We start from the raw sequence: 21,864 nt of genomic DNA, 5'->3' as shown, positions 1-21,864 counted from the left end.
GCTACTCCGGAGGCTGAGGCAGGAGAATGGCGTAAACCTGGGAGGCGGAGCTTGCAGTGAGCTGAGATCCGGCCACTGCACTCCAGCCCGGGCTACAGAGCAAGACTCCGTCTCAAAAAAAAAAAAAAAAAAAAAAGAAACACAATTGGGAGAGGTGGTAGTGCCTTCTGATTACAACTAAAGGCAGATAACGTTGAAGCCTTTTTTTTCAGGGACAAGTAAGAATTAAATTAGTGAGTCCTCTCTCTTGCCTACTAAAATGTCTTCCATTTGCTGCCAAATGAAGGAAGCGTATTGGAAAATAATATACAGAATTAAGCTTAATCCTTTATCAATAAAGTCTTCAACTAATCATCATCACATGGAATGAGTTTGGGACCTTGTAAAAAACAAAAATGTCTTTCTGTATCACTGAGCTTGTGGGAGATGGCGGTAGAAAGCACAAAGCATGCGTGGTGTAGTCTCCATCCCAGGGAAGTGACTGCCGTGCCTGTTTCATCGTGTTCATCTTAGTGGCCAGCAGATAGACCTCCCTGTGCCACCACCAGGCCCTGCACCATATGCAGAGGTGGGACCACGTTGTCCTTTGCAGATTCAGAGACCTGGCACAGTTTATGGGGTGACGTTAAGTATTTCAAACCTAAATCACCAAAAGAGAAGGATTCGGTGGCAGCATTTCTAAACTCCGCTTTTTAGGATTTGCTATTTCTCAGGATTCTATTTTCCTCCTGTCCACCCACTTATACATGGGGTGTCACGATCGATGTTGCTTTTAGTGTTTCCCAGAAAGACGCTGTTTGGGAGCACTGCGGCAGACATCTTCCACCTGCTCTGCCTGTTTACATCCAGCCAAGTCGACTGGCCAGGGTGGCGTTAGTGCCCAGCACCATCCAGAAAAGCTCAGCCTGCAGCAGTGGCGTGAAGTGCACTGGGGAGCGGCGTGACATGCTGGAGGAGGCTCCTTGGTCATCAAGAAGAGGAGATTGCTCAGGGTGAAGATATGTCCTGACAGTGGTGGGAGGTACCAGAGCTGTGCCCACCTCTGAGATGGGAGTTCTGGGCCACCAGCAGCAGCTCACGTGGCATGAATGGCGGAATTCTCCTCCTGCCCTAGCTGAGGTAGAACCCCGAGAGCTCCCTCTCCTAGGCCTTCACCATGTGGTTGCAGTCACTGTGTTGGGTCTGTTTTCTTGCCCACAAGAAGCAGCCGTGGCCAGCCCAGAACGAGGGAAAGCAGAACTGGGAAAGCAGGAAGCCCCGCCGAGGTCCCTCCTTCAATGTGGCAGGGGAGGGGGATTGCCTTGCAGAGCCAAACCAAGCTAACACTCACCTTTTTATTTCTGGCAAACAATGTCAGGAGGTAGGAGAATGGGAGCTTGTCCCTGTCGCATTCTCTCAGGCCCGTGCCTGACCCGCTGGCTTACAGCCTGAGCACCTGAGCTTCTGCAGCAAATCCCACCACAGGAAGCAAAATTCTGCCTTCCTTTTGTCTGCAGATGTTCACGCCGTCAGCAAGCCCTTTTCACTCTTCCTCGTTAGACCCCTTACCCAAGTGCGGAAGTAGCAGAGGGCTGGGGACAGCTTGCTGTGGGTCTGTGGCTGCTGCTAACAGGTTCCCATCATTTACTGTGGTCCCTGGAGGCTCCTTGCACTTGGTCCTAGGATGAAGAAGCTTTTTATAGCCAGCAGGTCTCCAGCAGAGTAGATTCAGAGAATGGGACTTAGAAATGGGCGGGGCGGGTGGGGGGTGACCATCTGAAAGGGCAGAATCACAAAGAGCTAGGAAAGGTTTCAGGCGTGTTCATATTTTTCTGACATTTAAACTCTGCAGGGGCAGCCACTATTTTGATCTTTAACCCCTTCATTTCAAAACAGTGTGCATTTTCATCCAGCAATTTAGGGAGAGTGAGAGCAGACTGACAGCTACTCACTGCATTAAGTCCTGCTGGGGTGGCTGGAGAGAGAGGTAGAGTGTGTGTACCGCCCAGGTAGGCAGGGGACATCGAGAGAGAGGCCCAAAGGGACCTGCACACACTTTACAGCTTTCTCATCAGAGGTAAGGGACAGCATGAAAGTAGCCCGCAGATGTCCAGCTCTCAGTCCACAGTCATTGCAGAAAGATGAGTAACCCTTTCAGTTCTGCACCATCTGAACTTTTAGCTGTGAGCAAATGGATTGTCCATGGTGGGTCATGTTCTGGGCAGAGTGCCATTTGCTTCTTCATTCCTTTGTTCATTTATTAGTTGATTATTTTTATTTTTTTATTTTATTTTTTATAATGGAGTCTCATGCTGTTGGCCAGGCTAGAGTGCAGTGGTGTAATCTCAGCTCACTGCAACCTCCACTTCCCAGGTTCAAGTGATTCTCCTGCCTCAGCCTCTAAGTAGTTGGGATTACAGGCATGCGCTACCATGCCCAGCTAATTTTTGTATTTTTGTAGAGACAGGGTTTCACCGTGTTGGCCAGGCTGGTCTTGAACTCCTGACCTCAGGTAATCCACCTGCCTCGGCCTCCCAAACTATTGGGATTACAGGCGTGAGCCACCACACCTGGCTTGTTCATTCTTTTTAATATGCAAGACTAGCCCCTAACTGAGGCAGACTTTATCAAGGTCTGTTTACTTGGTGGCCACCTGGTGCTTTTCAGTAAAAGAGATTGAGTCAGCCCTAGAAGACTCAGTTCTCTGAAAAGTGGGTGAACACCTGATATTGCATTGGTGGGTACACGGAGAACCTAGCTGACTACCAACCCCAATAGTATTCAAAAGTCCTCACCTATCTCTCATTCCACCTCCTAGGGAAGGAAACTGTTTCAACATGGGATCATTCCCCAGGGATGGGACCCATCACCCTCCCCTGAGTCAGGCTGTGCTGCACACCTCACTCGGGTGTGTGGAGCTGCTGCAGCATTTCACACCACTAAGAGGCCCCATCAACAGTCATTACGTTATTTTATTTATTTGAAATGGGGTGCCACTCTGTCGTCCAGACTGGAGTGCAGTGCCATGGTCTTGGCTCACTGCAACTTCCACCTCCCAAGTTCAAGCAATTCTTCTGCCTCAGCCTCTCGAGTAGCTGAGATTACAGGTGTGCACCACTACACCCAACTAAAATTTTTTTTTTTTTTTTTGGTATTTTTAGTAGAGACAGGTTTTTACCATGTTGGACAGGCTGGTCTTGAACTCCTGACCTCAAATGATCCACCTGCCTCAGCCTCCCAAAGTGCTGGGATTACAGGCATGAGCCATTGCGCCCAGCCACGTTATTTTCAATCTCTAACATTTCCTCCTACCAGCCTCCTCTGCATTTCCTTCCAAAAGCCTCTCTTCAAATGCCACAGATGAAGGCCTGGAAGAGGCCATGGTTGTGACGGAAGTTCTAAAACCTCAGGCCAGATCTCAGTCCTGTTCGCTGTTCAGCACCCTGCACAGGTGAGACCCCCACACTCAGAGGGACTCCACAGCCGGGAGCAGCCTCCCAGAGTCGTTGAAGGCCCTTCTGCCTTTTACAGATCCCAGCCCTCTGACCATCCCCCCGCCTCTTATATGGTGATTAACTTTTTCCAACAGAGAGAACTTATGTTGTAAGGACAGAATGTGGTGTCATTTTCATCTGTTTCTGTGCGTTCTGTTGCTGCCTCACAAGTGTGTTCCAAACAGATAGAACTGAGGGGACAGCTTTCATCCTTGCGAAGGGAAATGGGCCGCTTCATGTAGCAAGACAGAGTCCTATCCGTGACTCCGATGAGTGGTGTGCCCAAGAGATGTGTGTGTGAGCCCGCTAGTGGGCTGGCGACGGGCTTCAGGGAAGGAGTGGCGGCAGACAGTCCCAGGGCGTCCCTGAGGGCAGCCGTTCCCTCAGCTGACAGCTGGACTGTATTGACCAGGTCACCACGCAGAAGCATCAGCGCGGGGCCTTGGGAGCTGAGAGCTGCAGGGAGGGACGTCAGGCTCAATTCGACAGCCGAAAACCCTTTTACCGCCACCTTCTCTCTTAATGGTCTTGTTTGAATATTCATAAGCATCTAAACCCCGGACAGATTTGATCATTTGTTCTCCTCTTATGCCGCCCCAGTACCTTTCCTGCACAAGGCTCTCTCAGCCCCTGCTGAGTGTGAGCATGGCCCAGGAGCTCACATGGACCCAGTTTTATGGCTAAAATTGAGCCAGAAAAGCCTGGGCCATCCTGTTGACTTTCTTAGGGCGCGCTGTGTTGCCCTGGAAGTGGTCTGTGGCTTTCCGCCATTAGAGGAGTCACAGAGTAGTCATCTGTCATCTCTATAGCTTATTTCTTCCTGAAGGGTTGTGAGGGCTGCAGTGTACTCAGGTCAAAATCTGAAAACTGCTTCTGGGAAGAACACCCACCTTCCCATTCCCCAGGCCCCCGTCCTCAGCCCATAGGGCTGTAAACTCCATGGATGGGCTGCCAACATAGCAGGACCCCATCTGCTCTCTAAGCCCAGGCTGACCTCCCACCATGTTCCCCACAGCGACCATCCCAGAGAGAGGCCATATAGCACAGTGGCTAAGAGCCATTTGCCATGTCATCAGGTCCCGGCTCCCCCACCTATTTCCTGTGTGGATTCACTTGCCTCAGTTTCCTCATCTGTAAAACAGAGACGTAGCTAGGCGCATGGGTCATGCCTGTAATCCCAGCACTCTGGGAGGCCGAGGCAGGGGATCACGAGCCTAGGAGTTTGAGACCAGCCCGGGCAACATGGCAAAACCCCGTCTCCGCAAAAAATAAAAATTAGCTGGGTGTGGTGGCATGTGCCTGCGGTCCCAGCTACTCAGGAGGCCGAGGTGGGAGGATGGTTTGGGTGTGGGAGGTTAAGGCTGCAGTGAGCCATGAGAGTACCTGCCCCACAAACTTGGCGTGAAGTTGAATTCATAGGTATGAAGTGTAAGGTGAATTTCTTGTCCACCACCTGGCCGACTTCTCTGAAGGGCCTGTCAATGGTGACACTCTCTTCTCCTGAGAGAGCTATCCCTGCATCCCCTGTGGGCAGGCTTCCTCCCACAGGCCTCTTCCTCAGTGACCACCCCTTCCGTCTGTGCTTCCCATATCTCCGCAGTGGACGTGGTGGCTCGGTGTAGGCTGGAGTCAGACAGACCTGGGTTTGCGCCCAGCTGTCGTGTGTAAAGTCAACCCAAGACCCAGCTGCTATGACAGACCCACCCACTCCCACCAAAGCATTGTCCACCTTCCCGTTTTTTCAGGCATGTTATCTGTGCTTCTGGTCACAAAGTGAGCTGAAGAGCCTGTGAGACACCACAGTTACGGCCACACAGCAGTGCCCTTTGGGCAGCCCTGAAGTGCTGATGTGTAGGCAGCATCCTAGGTCCAGGACCTGGATCAGTCCCTAGGATCCTGGGAGGGCCAGTGGCACAACCAGTGATCTCCGGAAGGCACCCGAGATTGAGATGTTGTGCCCCAATTTCCCGTTTCCCCCACTGAGCAGGAGTGGCTGGGGGCCGGCGCCTTGGTGGCTGAGCTGCGTCTTGGCGGGTCTCTCTCCCAGCTCTGCAGTCTGCATTCTTCTCCGGTCATTACCTCAAGTTTGATGGAGAAGTAGGTGGTATTGTCTGTGTTTCCTGGGAGCCCAGATGTCTTTGGATGTTTCTCTGACTGCAAGGCTGTTCCTGCAGAAAATAATATCACACCAAGTGGGTGCAGAACAATTCAGGTGTCTTTGGGCTTGGACTTTCCTGGCAGCCAGGGACAGAAACTGACGTTTTGCCATCTGGAAAGCACTGAACTTTTTTCTTTTCATCTAAATAAAAAGCCTTAATTCCTTAATCCTGAGAAATGTCAAAGACCCTGTGCGTCTCCTCGCAGCCTTGCACAGGGCCTTCGGCAGACATGGAAGGCGGTCAGGACCCTGGAAAGCGCAGCCTCTCACAGGGCCTTTGGCAGACACGGAAGGTGGTCAGGACCCTGGAAAGTTCCCTCGTGTCTACCCTGGGGCTCCCCTGTTCGCCCAGGCCCCACCTCCCAAGCAGTGCCCACCTCTGCTTCTCTACCCCATCCCTTCCTTGTCACTCCACTCCCCTTTCCCCAGTGGCTGAAAATCAATACGTACACTCCTGTCCACTTTCTCTCCCATTCACTCAGGCTCCTGCTAGGTGAGCCGCACCCAGTGCTGAGCCACAGTCCTCTTGGAGACTCTGAGCTAGGCCCAGGGAGGATGGAGATGTGGCAGGTGTGACCTCAAGGAGAGCATGGCTTGGGGGACAGGGGCATCTGGTCACAGGTCTGGCAAGTGCCCGGCAGGGGTGTGCAGAGGATGCTGCTGAGAGTACAGGCAAGGGACCTTCCCCCAGCGGGGGGGTGGGCTGGGATGGGGAAGACCCTGAGCTGAGTCCTGAGGGGTGAGAAGGGCTTAGCCTGACAGGAACATTCCAGGCAGAGGGGCCACTTGAGCACAGACGTGCAGCCAGGAAAACGTGTTGGGGCGGGAGGCGGATTCCTCCAGGAGCCGGCATTGCTGCCATGGAAGGTGGGGACTGAAGGGAAATGCGGCTGAGACCCAGGTCTGCAAGGCCTCCTTTGCTCCTCCAGGGCTTTCAGAAGGATCCCGTAGGTGGCTGTGGAGTGGCCAGCAGGGGCGCATCACCCCTAAAGGCTGTCTGCGACTAGTCTGCACTCAAGGGTCCAAGGAGTTGGGGGCTTCCCTCTCAGGCATCAGTGACACCCTGGCTGGGACTTCAAAGAGGATGAGGTTAGAACCCCCAAAGCAAACCACATCTCATTTATAGAGGCCCTGGTGTGTGCCAGAGATCTTACCAAGGACATCCACAGACTTGCCCCTCTCAGACACAGAGCTTGATCTCCAAAGTGTCAGCAGGGATTTCCGGCAAGATGGAGCAGCAATGTCTGCCTTCACCTCTCCAGTTCCAGCTTAGGCAGCCTTGCCTCTGGTCTCATCCCAGAGCAGCATGCCTGGCTCTGGTGGACAGTTATAAGCCCTTCAGAGCCCATGCAAATGGCTCCTTCATCAAGCAGAGGAGGAAATATTGATCCCATCCAAGTAATCCCAAGTCCCTGAGGGCTTCGATGTTTCCTCTCCAGGCTGCTAGGCCCGCTGAACCCGTGGCATACAAATCCGAGGTACAGATTAGAGACGAGAGCTGCATAATAAAAAATAAATCCCCTGCTTCCGCTCTACTGTACTTTCATCCCCATTTGAGAAGCTCGTCTCTGCGCACTCCCCATCGCCCCCCAACATCACTGTCAGGGCTGACTGCATAGCATTCCAGTTTTGAAATAATGACGGCTCCTCTTTTCATGGAATGAGCACTTCTGGGACTGTTTTAAATATTCTTCATCAAACCAGCACACATCCTCAGAGCAACACTGCTGGCAGGGATTGGTGTCTTTTTAAACATTTAACACACTTGGTTCATGTCTTTGCCCACAGGACCCACAAAGAGTTTTCTCCTTCCAAGAGATTCCTACTGTCCCTCTCCTTACGGGTGGCTCTGTCCTTGGCGAAACTCTTCGTGGAGACCCAAACTCTTGGGCTAATCTCCTTGTGTAACATTAAAATACATCCACCCAATGAAAGCCCATTCTGATCTCTGCATCGTGGGAACCGCCTGGGCACCTGTGCCTAGCACACGTTTGGCTTTGCTGCCTGCTACTGGAGTGCTCCAGAGTCTGGTTGAGCGGCACAGAGGCTTCCCACACAGAGAACAGTGCTGTGCAGGTGGTCTCCCTGGTTCCAAGCTGAATTCTCAAGCTCTTTGAACTGGCCTAGAATCTGGGGCCCACCTGAGAGTGCCTTCGCATCAGGGCAGCAGGTGGGTTCCTGGATTAGGGCAGGAACTTCAGGGCACAGCGTGTCCATGCTGCCAGGAGGTAACTAGGGCAGCTCTGGCTCTGCAGCAGCATCCACTGAAAACCTAGACCTCGAGGGGCCTGCAGAATTACCCAGCCCCACCCCAGCCTCACCACGCTCTTCTACCAAGGGCCAGCAGGGAAGAGGCCCCCCAGGCCATTCATCACTAAGCTAGGGTCGAACCCCGGTCTCCTGACGGTTCCCCTCTGCCTTTTTGTCACTTTCACCCAGGTCTAAGGGAATCTTCTCTTCACAGTATATAGAAGCCCATATTGGCTGGAGGGAAGCCACAGTCTGGGTCCCTACCAGGCTTCTCTTTTAAATAAGCAACTTCTAAACACTTGAGTACTTAACTTTCCCTATTTACTAATCTTGTGGGGAAATACTCGGAATAATGAGAGGCGCCCACTCTCCTCGCTTGGCTTCGTGGGCTGTGTGCCGGCAGATAATGCCCTCAGTGGGTGCGTTGGGAAGAGCATCCCTGTTCAAGCTTAGCTCTCCCGGCGCTACTCAGCCACAGTCCTGTCCCCTGGTGGTGGGAAGCAGGCAGTGGCCCACAGTGGCCCTTGCACCTGCACCCAGAATCATCTCAGGGAGCCTGTGAACTCCTGGGTCCTGGTCCCCAGCCTGCTCCACCAACCAGGAGCTGGAAGGCGGTTCCCAACAGTCAGCCTCCAGAGTCTGTTCCTTACCTGCATGCCGGCCAGCAGCCTCCACTCTGGCCCAGAAGCATGCCCCCTGGGGCCAGCTGGTGCTCGCGACCTTCGGGCACTCAATTCCTGGATCACTGAGAAATACAAGGGCCCCTGTTTTAGAACTCCTGGCAGAAACTGTAAGTTTCCATTTAAATCAAATCAAATACCCCAAGTTGAAAGTATTCAGAAAATTCAGAGGAAAAAAGATAGGAAAGAGGTGCAAGGTTGGGTCGGGTGTGGTGGCTCACGCCCATAACCCCAGCACTTTGCGAGGTGGGAGGATCATTTGAGCCCAGGAGTTCAAGACCAGCTAGGACAACGTGGCAAGACCTCACCTTTACTAAAAATAAAAAAATTAGCCAGGCATGGGGGTGTGTGTCTGTCGTCCCAGCTATTTGAGAGACTGAGGCAGGAGGATCACTTGAGCCCAGGAGTTCGAGGCTGCGGTGCACTGTGATCAGACCACCGCACTCCAGCCTGGGTGACAAGTACAAGTTCACCCCTGAAACAGAGGACAAGGGTCTTGCTGTGGAGGACGCTGTTGTTCCTGTGCCAGGCTGGCAACTGGCATTGTCATCTTCTCAACATTACCCCATCAAGGCGCCCAACAGACCCTTGCTTTTTAAAGAGGAAACTGCTGAGGAACAATAGTGTATTAAGAGGGTTTTTCTCCCCAGTCCTTTCTGTGTCATCACAGTGTCCTTTATTCTTCCCTTACTGCCATAGAACAAACCTCCATCTGGTCAACATAAAACCTGGGCTCTGGGGGTTAAGCTTCAGCGAGAAATCAGCTTGCTGGGCCTAAACCTGTTATCTTTGCCCCCACAGCGGGAGAGGGCCTGAGTAGGAAAAAGCGTGTGGGTGCTGCATACCCAATCTGGGATGTACAGTGGGGTGAGCACCGAATCCGGGGCGTAAAGCAGGACACGCACCTGAATACATACAGCAGGACGCACACCTGAATCTGGGGCTCAAAGTAGGATGCACACCGAATCCCGGGCACACAGTAGGATGCACACTGAATCTGGGGTCCACAGTAGGATGCACACTGAATCCCGGGCACACAGTAGGATGCACACTGAATCCCGGGCACACAGTAGGATGCACACTGAATCCCGGGCACACAGTAGGATGCACACTGAATCCCGGGCACACAGTAGGGTGCACACTGAATCCCGGGCACACAGTAGGGTGCACACTGAATCCCGGGCACACAGTAGGGTGCACACTGAATCTGGGGTCCACAGTAGGGTGCACACTGAATCTGGGGTCCACAGTAGGGTGCACACTGAATCCCGGGCACACAGTAGGATGCACACTGAATCCCGGGCACACAGTAGGATGCACACTGAATCCCGGGCACACAGTAGGGTGCACACTGAATCGGGTCCACAGTAAGGCCATCCCGCTCTCCCCACCCTGCCCCTTTCCTCACACTGCACTTTCATTTCCTCGGTGAATGTGTCTACGTGCCCACCTGATGCAGCCGCGTTGTATTTGCCCCATTTCCCCCTCTTTGTCCACGACAGGGAGGCTCATTCAATCTGGAGGTCTTCTTGAGGGCCCACTGGTGTCTCTGTCAGACCGTTTGGAGGGTTGGGGCCGGCACATAGCAGGGAGCCAGACAGGTTGAAGCTTCTGGCTGAGAGGTGGAAGGAACATTGTATCGGTGACAGGAACTGGGGTGTAAGTGAGGAAACTTGTTATCCAATCCCAGCTCTACCCTAAAAGTGCTGAGGTCCAGTCCCTCTGGGGAAGAGAGGGCCTGGAAATGGCACCTTTCTTCATCGCCCTACAATCTCTGTCCACCCCAAGAGGCCTGGAGTGGGGGCCCATCAGGCTTGGGGCGTAGAGTCTGGGCACTCAAGCTGGGGTTCAGAAGGTCAGAACAAACTCCTGCTCTGCACCTAGCAGCTCCTTGGCTTGGGCAAGTCACTTAACCTCCCTGTGACTTAACCCTCTGACTTAGAAGTGTCAAATGTGAGAGTACCTCTGTCATAAGGTTGTCGGGTTGTCGTGGGGATTCAGAGGGCTAAAACTGCGAGGGGACACATTTGGCGGGCGCTTGCCATATGTTGGACACTTGAGGTCTGTATGTCAGTGCACTGTCCCTGCATTGGCCCATTTAACCCTCACCCAAGGTCACACAGCTCACAAGGGACAGATCCAGAGGCTAGGCTCCTGTTGGAGGAGCCACACACCCGGGCTGTGCAGTGTAGACCAGCTCTCGCACAGGGTTAGTGCTCAGTAAATGGCGATGTGGGTTGTTGCTGTTATTGCAGGCAGTGCCACTTTGGGTTTAGCTAAAATAACTCATGATCTCCGAAGCACCCTCCAGCTCTGATTGTAGGAGGGGGGCCGTCAGGAGCTCCGTGCACACAATATGGCAGAGGAGCTTTGGGAGACTGTTTTGACTGGCATCTCCTTTTCCAGCGCGTTGACTGGCAGCTGTTTCAAGGTCTCTTGAAAGAGTCCCTACTCCCTCCCTGAGCTCCGTTCTCTCTGGGTTTGGATATGCTGAGAGAGGGTAGGGAAAACTGAAAGGAACATTGATCAAGTGAACTGGATCTGTTGGCAGGCAATGGAGATGTCACCCTTCTCACAGTAAATCACTGCAGGTCACCACTGAGACAGGGGACACACCCCAAAGGAGGCCTCTGAGGCTTCTCTGCCTTGGGGTGAGCAGGGCGCCTCCCAGCGAAGCCCCTCCCCTATGTCGCCCTCTGCCCCTCTTTGTGAGGCCTGTCTCCCCATCCCCGCGTTCCTCTTCTTCAAGGGCCCCTGTCTTACTGGCTTATTGTTACCCTCCTGCCTCCTCCTCCCTCCCTTTCCTTGGGCTCGCATCCCTTTGATCTTTTTACAAGCCTTTTTTCAAACCGGCACTCACTGGTGGGGTGAGTCGCCTCCCTCTCATTGGGAGCATTAGTGCCCTTCCTGGCCTCCGCCAAGAGGGAGGGCGGCTTTTATCTCCCAGTGGAATCTCATTAGCTTTGCCACACAATGGGACCGAACCTCGGCTGCCACAGAGTGGATTTAAATTAGTTAATAGCAGATTTTTTTTTTTTTGCCCCCAGCCTGTTTTTTCCACATCTTGGATGCTGAGCAAAAAAACAACTTTGTTGTTGAAAAATGTAAAACAAAAAAATGTTGAAGGTGGAATGCTTTGACAAGAAGGAAGATCATTGTAGGTGAAGTTCTCCTGTGTTCCACAACCATCCACAGGAATTCGAAAACCAGCAGTGGAGGACTTGGGGAGGACAGGAGGGAAAACATAGCAAGTTAATCAGCTTTGTTTCCTTCTATTAAAATATTTCTGTAATTGGCGGTGGGAAATTGAAGAAATCGAGTGATTGCATCAGTGCTGGAAAAAGCTGCCACCACTTGGCAATGGAAGAGAATACTTTATACTGGACCTTTTGAAAAAGAGGCTGAGTTTGGCCAGATTGCCGACCAGCAATGGAAAAACTAATTAGGTGCCTTGCCTGTGAGCCAGACGCCCAGCAGGGCTGTGGCGCATGACTCCCGCCGCCTCTGAAGAGGACACTTTCTAGTGAATTCAGTTTGTGCTACCCTTGAGCAGCCTGTGCTACAGCAGGTGCATTTGTGAATCTCCCAACCTGTGCCTGGCGTCGGAATTCTAGCTTCCCAAAGACTTATCCGCCCTGGGAGATGGTGGGCAGCTGCTGGCCACAGCCCTGGGCCTGCACCTTTATCTGCAAACTGGGAGAGCCAGGGATGGGAGTCAGTGGGTGGGAGGTGGGCAGAGGCCTGGGCCTCCCAGTGTTTGGGCTCCCACAGTGCTACCCTCACCCACTATGTGCATCTTCCCAGCTTCTGGACATCCTCACTCCTCCTCTATCAAATGTAAATAAGAATAGGGGGTGGGAGGCTGAGGCAGGAGAATGGCGTGAACCCGGGAGGCGGAGCTTGCAGTGAGTGCGCCACTGCACTCCAGCCTGGGCGACAGAGTGAGACTCCATCTCAAAAAAAAAAAAAAAAGAATAGTGGGCCAGGTGCAGTGGCTCACGCCTGTAACCCCAGCACTTTGTCAGGCTAATGACGTAAGCCAGGAGTTCAAGACCAGCCTGGGCAATATAGCGAGACCCTGATTCTACAAAAATAAAAAATTAGCTGGGTGGGGTGGCATGAGCCTATAGTCCCAGCGATTCAGAAGGCTGAGGTGGGAGGATTGCTTGAGCCCAGGAGGTCAAGGCTGCACTGAACTAAGATCGTGCCACTGCCCTCCAGCCTAGGCGACAGAGCAATACCCTCTCTGTCTCAGAAGAAAAAAGAAAAAGAAAAGCACCTATCTCCAAGTTACTGTGGGAATTAAATGAGAGGGGCACACAGGGCTTGGCACATAATAAGCTGTTACTAATAATAGCTACTATAAGTTAATAAAATATCTGATGGGTCTTTAAAAAAAAGCACTTTTCAGAAATAAGGAAACCCCCACTCTACAGGCACCTGTTATGAAAACCTTCCACCCTGGCACCCCACAGTGCCCATCGTGAAACTCGGGGGGTGCCATTCATTTTGATTCATGAGAAAGACAAACTGTCATTCTGATTTGTATTTCTTTGTTTCATGGCCCAGAATCAAATGCTTAACCCTCTGGGGGCCATTCTCCTGTAGTGCCTGGGATATGCCCCAGCCTTGCCACTCAAAGCCCAGTCCCTAACCAGCAGCATGGGCACCCCTGGGAGTCGGCTGGCAGTGCTGATGCTCCGCCTCTCCCCAAGTTCCTAGATGAAAATCTGACAAGACCCCTGGTGATTGGTGATTGTGCGCTCACAGGCCTTGCATTCTCACCCATTTTAGCATCCCTAGGAATAGCCTGGAGGGGCTGACATAGTGTCTGGGCCCCACCCTGGAGATTCCAATGCTGTGGCGAGAGAGGGAAAGCCATAAGAGGGTTTTAGGGGATTGACATAGTTGGGTTTCTGGTTGAACGATGGCAATCACTCATGTTTTCTGACCAGCACACACTTCTGCCCACTACTTCATCCTCACAGTCATCCCCTGTGGTAGGCACTCTTTGTCATTATCCCCATTTTCCAGATGGGAAAACTGCAGCGAAGAAAGACGAAGTGCCTCACCCAAGGCATCGCTGCTGGAATGGGTGGAGCCCATGCTCTTTCCCTCTTTGCTACAGAATGTTCCCTCTGAGCCGTGATGAGGCAGGCAAGGTGGGAAGAAGTAGAAGGATTTGAGATAAATAACTTGGAACCACGTATGAGGCAGGGGGAAGACAGGTGACAGGCCGGGGCCCAGGTTTCTGGCTCGGGCCTCTGGGTGAAAGGCCATTTAGCAAAAATGCTGGAGGAGGTGCAGGTCCGGAAGACCACTCAAGATGTTCCTGTAATTCACATGATGCCTTGCCTGGAGAGAGCACCTTGCGGTTATCAAAACTTAAGTTGTCTTGGAACTTGGCTTGGAGAACTCAAGTTCAGCCAGAGGAGGTCAAGTCCAGAGGTCAGCTGAGGAAGGGAGGAGGAGATGGGCACAGATCTGTCAGGCCAGGGAAGATGAGCTCAAATAAAGATCAGGAAGCCAGGCCAGGTGCCCAGGGAACAGCAGGCTGGGGAGGGTTTGGGGAATCCTGGGGGTGCAGGCTCTTGTTGGTTTGGTTAGAGGCTGTAAACTCCAAAGGCCACAGGGGCCAGCCAGGTCCCCTGATGAGTGGAGCAGGCTGGATCTAAGACCCTAGAGTGCTCAGGCAAACTCACATGTCACCGCCCCTCAGCTGCTGCAGCTGGTGGCCACGTGGCAGTGCCAGGGTCACACACACAGATGAGGAGAAGCTGGGCCCTGTTTAAACGTCACAGTAGCCTGTGAGACAGTCCCCAGATCCTCCAATGCTTCAAGAGGAGCTGGGCACCATGGTTAAGTGAAGTTTCCCGAATTTTAAGTGTTGGTCATTTGTGTTTAAAAATGTGAAGACAAAAGAAAGAAAAGTGCAGCCAGACAGAGCCTCTCCACCTGCACATGGCTGCAAGGCCGAAGTGGACAGAGGCGGTCTCACCCCAGGGGCCTCCCAGGGACCGACGTTCCCATGGCGGGGAAGGTGTCACACCGGAGCTACAGAGCAGCCGGGCCGGAGCAAACAAAACCAGCCCAGCTGCCTCGGCTGTTCCAACAGGAGCTACACTGGAGACATTTTAAAAATAAATGGGGTGAGAAGAAAGAATTCTCCAGAAACTTTGGTTCTTCTGTAATGGCAAGTATAATTGCAAAAAACATCTTGTCAGCCCGTAAAATGGCACTTTCACGGGTTTTCTTAGCAAGGGAGCTAGATGGGCAAGAACCAAGCGTTCAAGTTCACGGACCGTTCGAGCCCAGTTTGCTTTGCTGTGTTTTGTAGCCATTAATTTCCCCCCACCAATTACCACCAGTCATTTTGCAAAGTTATCATTACTACTGTTTAAAAGAAAAAAAAAAAAAAAGCATTGCTCATTTTAGAAAGCTGTCTGTCAAAAATGCTTAAAATAAAAGCAGTCTTGGCACTCGAAGGAATAAGTACCATTTATCTTGAAAGCCACTTGGGTAAGAATTTCTCAGCAGTGTTGGCTACATGAACTGTTGATGTATTTGCGACAAAGTGCAGGTGTTTATGGTCCATGGCCTTTGGTGAGTGGGCGTTTTTAAGTTTACTTCTTTATTCAACAAATATGTATTGGGCACCTGCTGTATGCAGGGTGATATCCTAGGCCTCGGGGATGCAGTATGAACCAGGCAGACATGATTCCTGCCCCGCGGAGCTGACCGTCTGTCTGGTGGGGCTCACCAGCCATCGGGCAGGCCGTGAAAGTCCACTGGGAAATAGGGCAAGTCCAGGGCCCAGGCAGAGCAGAAGAGGAGACCAGGCAGGCGGGGCTGGTGGCATTGCCAGAGAGTGAGTGCTTCCCACGACTGGCTTCACGCTGTTCTCTCACCAGCCTTACTCAATATGTAAGACAATCTCCATTTTATGGAGGGGGAAACTGAGGCTATAGAGAGGCCCCATAAGAGGCCAGGGGGCGGCCGGGCGCGGTGGCTCAAGCCTGTAATCCCAGCACTGTGGGAGGCCGAGACGGGTGGATCACGAGGTCAGGAGATCGAGACCATCCTGGCTAACACGGTGAAACCCCGTCTCTACTAAAAAAAAAAAAATACAAAAAATTAGCCGGGCGAGGTGGCGGGCGCCTATAGTCCCAACTACTCGGGAGGCTGAGGCAGGAGAATGGCGTGAACCCGGGAGGCGGAGCTTGCAGTGAGCTGAGATCCGGCCATTGCACTCCAGCCTGGGCGGCAGAGCGAGACTCCGTCTCAAAAAAAAAAAAAAAAAAAAAGAGGCCAGGGGACCAGGCCCCGGCTTGCCTGGCTGCACAGCCCGTGTCCTCACACTTCGTGGGGCAGCCTCTCCAGCTGCAGGTGTGGACACATGTCGCCGTGCGGGGCCCAGACCCTGGTCTCCACCTGCCCAGCTTGCTCTACCCCTGCATGGGTTCAGCCGCGTACGTAGCGTTCATTGGGGGCTAGAAAATGGCCACGTCTGCACAAGTGAGACCTGTGTTCATTCTTGTTCTCAAAGCTAAGGACTTTCTCTGGAGTTTTTTGGGTTTTTGGTTTAGGTGTGGTTTTTTCATTTTGTTTTGTTTGAGACAGGGTCTCTGTCGCCCAGGCTGGAGTGCAGTGGCACAATCGCAGCTCACTGTAGCTTCAACTTCCCAGGCTCAAATGATCCTCCCACCTCAGCCTCATAAGTAGCTGGGACTATAGGTGTGTGGCATCACAGCCAGCTAATTTTTTGTATTTTTTATAGAGGCAGGGTCTTGCTCTATTGCCCAGGCTGGTCTTAAACTCCTGGGCTCAAGTGATCCCCCCGACTCAGCCTCCCAAAGGTCTGGGATTACAGGCATGAGACACCGCGCCCGGCTTGTTTTGTTTTTAATGATGACATGTGCGATGTCAAGAATCCCTAATGAGGACAATCATGTAAACCATTACTTTGAACATGACTATCAAATTAGGTATAATCTGCTCATTTGCTGATTGATGGCAGGCATTAACAATTCACAGTGTCATACAGTTTCAGAACCACCAGGGTTCTCAGGCCAGCCCCTTTGCTTCTCGGAAGCGGCATGGAGACGCAGAGAGGATAAGTAGCTGGATCAAGGTCAGGGGGTGGTGCCGGAGCTTAACCCTGTGCTCTTTCCATCTGGTCACCTGATGCCTTCAGTGGACCTCAAGCAGCCTTGCCCTTGGCCTTGCTGATAAACTTCCCCTGAGGAGTCGGGAGACAACGGGTGCAGACCCCTAGGGTGCTGACCATAGGCCACAGCCTTCAGGGAGCTGGTGAGGAGACCACACCAGGCGCGCCCGGCTCCTTCGAAGGGCCCTCCTAGCAGTGGTGAGGCCCAGCAGAACAGCCTTAGAAACTTCCAGGCTCACCATCATAAATCCTGTGTGGCTACAAATGGTGACAGAATGAGAATTCAAGGAAACAGAAAGAGTTGCCCTGTTGCGAAAAACGTCCCAGGAGGAAGAGGAAGTGTGTGTACCAGGCGGAAGTGCTCCTTGGCCTATGTCCTGTGTGTGCCGTGCCTTGCTGAGCAGGGAGGCCTGGGATCCTCTCCGGGATCTGCCCCCACTGGCCTCTGGCTGCTCCCTCTGCCAGTGCTCCAGCCTGGCCAGGCTTTCAGTTGCTGGAATCGTCCACACTCCCCCTGCCTCCAGGCCCGCATCCTTTCTGCCGACAGCATGCCCCTTCTCCCCCTCTGACTCCCCAGCTCTCCTAACGAGTTTTTCTACAGAGATTCTATTTTAGATGCCCTTTCCTCCACGAAATACTCAGATCTGTTTTCACACAGAAGGCGTGCCTTTGTCCTGCTTGTTTTCTCCATGCCGGCTGGGAGTGGCCGCTGACTAGTCTTTGTCCCGCACTCTCAGGTAACAGACCACGCCACCACCGCCCTGCTCCACTATCAGCTGCCCCAGATGCCGGATGTCGTGGTCCGATCCTTCATGGTAAGTGGCTTCAGGAGTCAGGTCTCCTGTTTAAACCTTGGCTCCCTTCAAGTGAGAACAGGGAGCTTGAAGGGCAGCCGTTACATCTTCAGACTTTGAGGGCCTCCCAGTGGGAGATGGGGCTGCCAGTTTAAAACTGCTACTTTCTTTAAACTGGGAAGGGATCTGGGAGAAACCACTTCCAGCTTCATTCACTAGTGCTTTCTTCTACTTGCTGAAAATGCGGTGTTTTCAGAAATGATCTTCCAAAATAGTTCCCAGCATTGACTTAGTCCACAGATATTTCATTGAGCTCCTAATCTGGGCCAGGCCCTGTGGCTGGCGCAGCACATGTCGCAGTGAATTAAATCGCGCAGTTCCCCAAGACGTTTACTCCTTCGATTTTCAGAGTTGGAGCTGGAGATGGAAGCAGCCGCAAAGCAGCCATTCCTGTGGTGTGCTGCAGCCGGCTCCTGCCAGTGCCTGTTCAGTGTCTTGCGAGCTGGTTCTTCAGCCACTACTAGTTTGAAATCAAACTTGGTGGGAGTGTGGACACCACGGAAATCAGCAAACACTGCAAATCAGGACTTTCCCCGACCCCAGGGCCAGTTGATCAGCATTTATCACACAGCCACCAGTTGGCCTAAGCAGGGCTAACACCATGTCCCCCGCATCCTTGACAGACGTAGCCAGTTGTTGCACCGTCATGCTCACACGGCCGCGTGCTCTCACGCCGGCAGACCCCAGCGTCCACCGCTGCCGGGACTCCCTAGAAAGTCTGCCGGTTAGAGAACCGACTCCAGAGACTCACCTGTTAGCAAGGCCAAATCAGTGTTCATCCCATCACATGGGCATCAACAGTCCCACTGCTCAGAGAGCCTGGAGTTCATTTGTCGGAAGACACATCCCTGGTGCGTTGATTGGCTTCATGATGGTGGCAGACTGGGCACAACACGGCCAGGTGCTCAGAGCTCCTCACGGAGTGGTCCTCCTGTATGTCCAGGGAACGGTTCCCCTGCTCCAATTTCAGATAGCTGCAAAGACTTGCTTTTGAGCCTAACACGTTGTAATGCCCCCTTTCCCTTTGGTAACTGACTTTGGGATTCAGGGAAGATTTGAATCCCAGTGACTCCACTCAGGAGGCTGAAGCAGGAGGATCGCTTGAGCCCAGGAGTTCGAGGTTACAGCGAGCTATGATCGATTGCACCACTGCACTCCAGCCTGGGTGTCAGAGTGATGTCTGGCCTCTTAAAAAAAAAAAAAAAAAAAAAAAAAAGAACCCTTTTCATCTGTCATAGCACTCAGCACTGTGCTCAGCGACACCAGCCAATTAATACCAATCTGTTGATTGATTGATTTGAGGCACAGGCACGAGTACTATTTGTGGCAGAGACAGAACTTCTGCTAGTTAGGGAAGAATAAGTAGTTTAACTGAATGACCTCGTGACCTCGTGTTTATTGCCAAAACCCCCAAACATCTGGCCTTTGGAAAGGGGGACAGGACTGATGGGCCATGCCCTGTCACCATGAAGGCAGCTGTGGTGGAGATGGAGATGGAAGAATTTGTATCAATAAGCTCGGCCGACCTCTTCGAGTAACAGTTTTTTCTCTTATAGACATAATTCAGGAGGACATGAAATGACAAGATTCATGTGCCCCTTTCACAGCGAGAACTTGCTTGCCTTCCGTTTGGGGTTTGGGTATTTTTTTCTTTGGTAGTGAATCTCCTTGGGTTTGAGAATTGAGTTACGGGAGGCTCATCCTTATGTATGACGCCCAAGAAAGCTCTGCACTCTGAACCACTCAAGTGTGGATTTGCTGCTTATGATGTTATTTAGTGGCACCAGAGCTGTCCCCACCCACCCCCCCCCCCAGTGTGTCAGGCCACACTGTGACAGTGAGTGACGACCTCTGAAATCAGATTAGCTAGAAGGCATGTTGACCTCCTCGGAGAAATCTGAAATTGTCCTCGGTTCCAAGGCTTCCTTAGCACACACCCACAGCCCGCTCTTAGTGGTGGGCAAGGAGAAGAGGATGGATACTGACATTCAGAAGACACGAGACCCAGAAAGTGAAAGCGGGGTGCTGGCCCCCAGACGCCAGGCTGCTCGGTGGTTCCCGGGGACTCCAGAGAGGCCTTCCTGCTTTTGAGAGTAGGGGTTTCTATTTTCAAAACCCCCTCGGTTGGGAGGGGCAAGCGAGCATCACAAGTGAACATCAGCAGTCAGGTGACCTTGTGGGTTCCGCCTGCTGCTCCCTGTGAAATCACGGGGCGTCTTCTGGGGCCAAAGCCAACATAAGTTGTCTGGGCCATTAGGCTTGATAGGAAGGAGGACTTTGGGAGCACCCCTATCCCATTCTTTCACTTCTCTCCTCGTTTCTCTTTTTAGACCTGGTTAAGAAGTTACATAAAGCTGTTCCAGGCCCCATGCCAGCGCTGCGGGAAGTTTCTGCAGGACGGCCTTCCCCCGACGTGGAGGGATTTCCGAACCCTCGAAGCCTTCCATGACACCTGCCGGCAGTAGCCCCCACGCTAGCCCCAGCCTCAGACCCCACCCGGCACCTTCCCAGACACACAGGAAGCCCACAGAAGGCTCAGCTGGTTCCTCACTGCCCAGATGTGTACAGCCACTCCTCCCTTTCATAAAACAGCGCCATGTGTGCTGAGGCCACTCTCGAAGAGCAGGCCCCCTCTGTGGCCGATGCGACTGATCGTTGCCACTAGCCAGTAGACTGAAGGCAAAGAAGACTTTTCTAGAAGCTGGTAGAAGGAAGCTGTGCAGCATGCTCCTCGTCCGCGTGTCGGCAGTGCTGGTGAGCTGACCTCCGGCCGCCGTGCCTGTCTGTCGTTTCCGTGAGCTGTTACTGGAATGAGCCCTTGTGTTCATGGCGATCGTCATGCAGGGTTCTTGTGTTTTGTGGGGTTTTGGGTTTGGTAACTTATTTTTATAAGCAATAAACCTTTTGTACCCTGGACAAGGCTTTGTCTCCTGTTTCTTACAGCACCTCATAAGAACTACACATTCAGTTCATGAACACGTAATGGACCTGGGCCCTTTGAGGAAACAGAAACCAGCACATCCCATGTTCACAGGGTGGTTCTTTTTGAGCAGGTACTGCCCTGTGTCCTGCTTGCCGGGGAGAGGGCAGTGCTGGGAGATCCTCTATTTCAGAGACACTGTGATGGCTTGAAAAATGGATGATTCTTTTTGAGAAAAAGAGCATGCAGAAGTTTCTTTTTACTAAACCAGTCACATGTACACCCCAGAGGGAAAGGAACCCGCCCGGGTTAGCCGGCCAGACGCGCGTGAGCAGCACTCGCTGGGGTGTCGGCTTGTGGGCGCCAGGTTTTGTCCTCAATATTACTGTGACTTGATCCCAGCCCCATCTCCCGACTTTGTTCAATGCTTCAGCGCCAACTTTTAAAGCCATAGCCTGCTTCTGTGAAGATCGTTGACCTGGTAAAGGGCTTGAGGAAGGTGGTGGCATCGCCCAGAGCCCACCTGGCCAGGCCCATGCTAGAACAATGTTCTCTTTGCCATGAACAAAGCGTCAAGAGAGATGACGCCTTCTGAGATGTCCAGAAAAACCAGTGGGTCCTCCCTGGCTTCTGGTACCACCCAGCCTTCCCCCGACCCCTGGCCGAAAAGAGCCAGAGAATGGAGAGGGTTTACTGCTGAGGGCTCTAGGACACTGCCTGCCCACGTGGCGTCCCACCCGCAGCACTGCCACCGTGGGAGCTTATTAGAAATACACATCCCCAGGTGGGGTGCGGTGGCTCACACCTGTAATCCCAGCACTTGGGAGGCCAAGACGGGTGGATTACTTGAGCCCAGGAGTGTAAGACCAGCCTGGGCAACATGGCAAAACCCCACGTCTACAAAAAATACCGAAAAAAATTAGCCAGGCATGGTGGTGTGCGACTGTAGCCCCAGCTACTCGGGAGGCTGAGATGGGAAGATCGCTTGAGCACGGGAGGTCGAGGCTACCCCTCTACACTCCAGCCTGGGAGACGGAGCAAGACTCGATCTCAAAAAAAAAGAAAGAATTACACATGCTCCAGGGTGGGGTCCAGCAACCTGATCTTTATCTACCTCCAGGTGACTGTCACGTGCACTGGCACCTAAGGCCTCTGCCCAGGAGAAATGGCCATGCTTTGATGGTCCACTCGGGGAAGTGGGAGGGGCACTCGGGGAAGTGGGAGGGGCACTTGGGGAAGTGGGAGGGGCACTTGGGGAAGTGGGAGGGGCACTCGGGGAAGTGGGATGGGCACTCGGGGAAGTGGGAGGGGCACACGGGGAAGTGGGAGGGGCACTTGGGGAAGTGGGAGGGACACTCGGGG

General features: G+C 52.8%; 1 protein-coding gene across 3 annotated transcripts in view; it reads left to right on the top strand.

Moving 5' to 3' along the window:
* LOC105464057 (mediator complex subunit 27) overlaps positions 1-20,501 on the top strand; it is a 217,355-nt gene extending 196,854 nt beyond the window's left edge. The window contains exons 7-8 of one of the 3 annotated variants that reach the window (XM_011711705.2): positions 17,466-17,543; positions 19,913-20,501. In XM_011711705.2, coding sequence (XP_011710007.1) covers positions 17,466-17,543; positions 19,913-20,047 — 213 coding nt within the window. In that variant the 3' untranslated portion in view covers positions 20,048-20,501. Of the gene's footprint in view, positions 1-776; positions 1,729-17,465; positions 17,544-19,912 lie in introns of those variants that run through there. The other 2 variants (XM_071078489.1, XM_011711706.3) reach the window with 2 other exon arrangements.
* Positions 20,502-21,864: the final 1,363 nt, after the last annotated feature.

The sequence above is a fragment of the Macaca nemestrina genome, chromosome 14 (genome assembly GCF_043159975.1).
Source record: "Macaca nemestrina isolate mMacNem1 chromosome 14, mMacNem.hap1, whole genome shotgun sequence".
Taxonomy (NCBI): Eukaryota; Metazoa; Chordata; class Mammalia; order Primates; family Cercopithecidae; genus Macaca; species Macaca nemestrina.
Note: the sequence above shows the minus strand (reverse complement) of the source record. Positions and strands in the feature narration are given on the sequence as shown.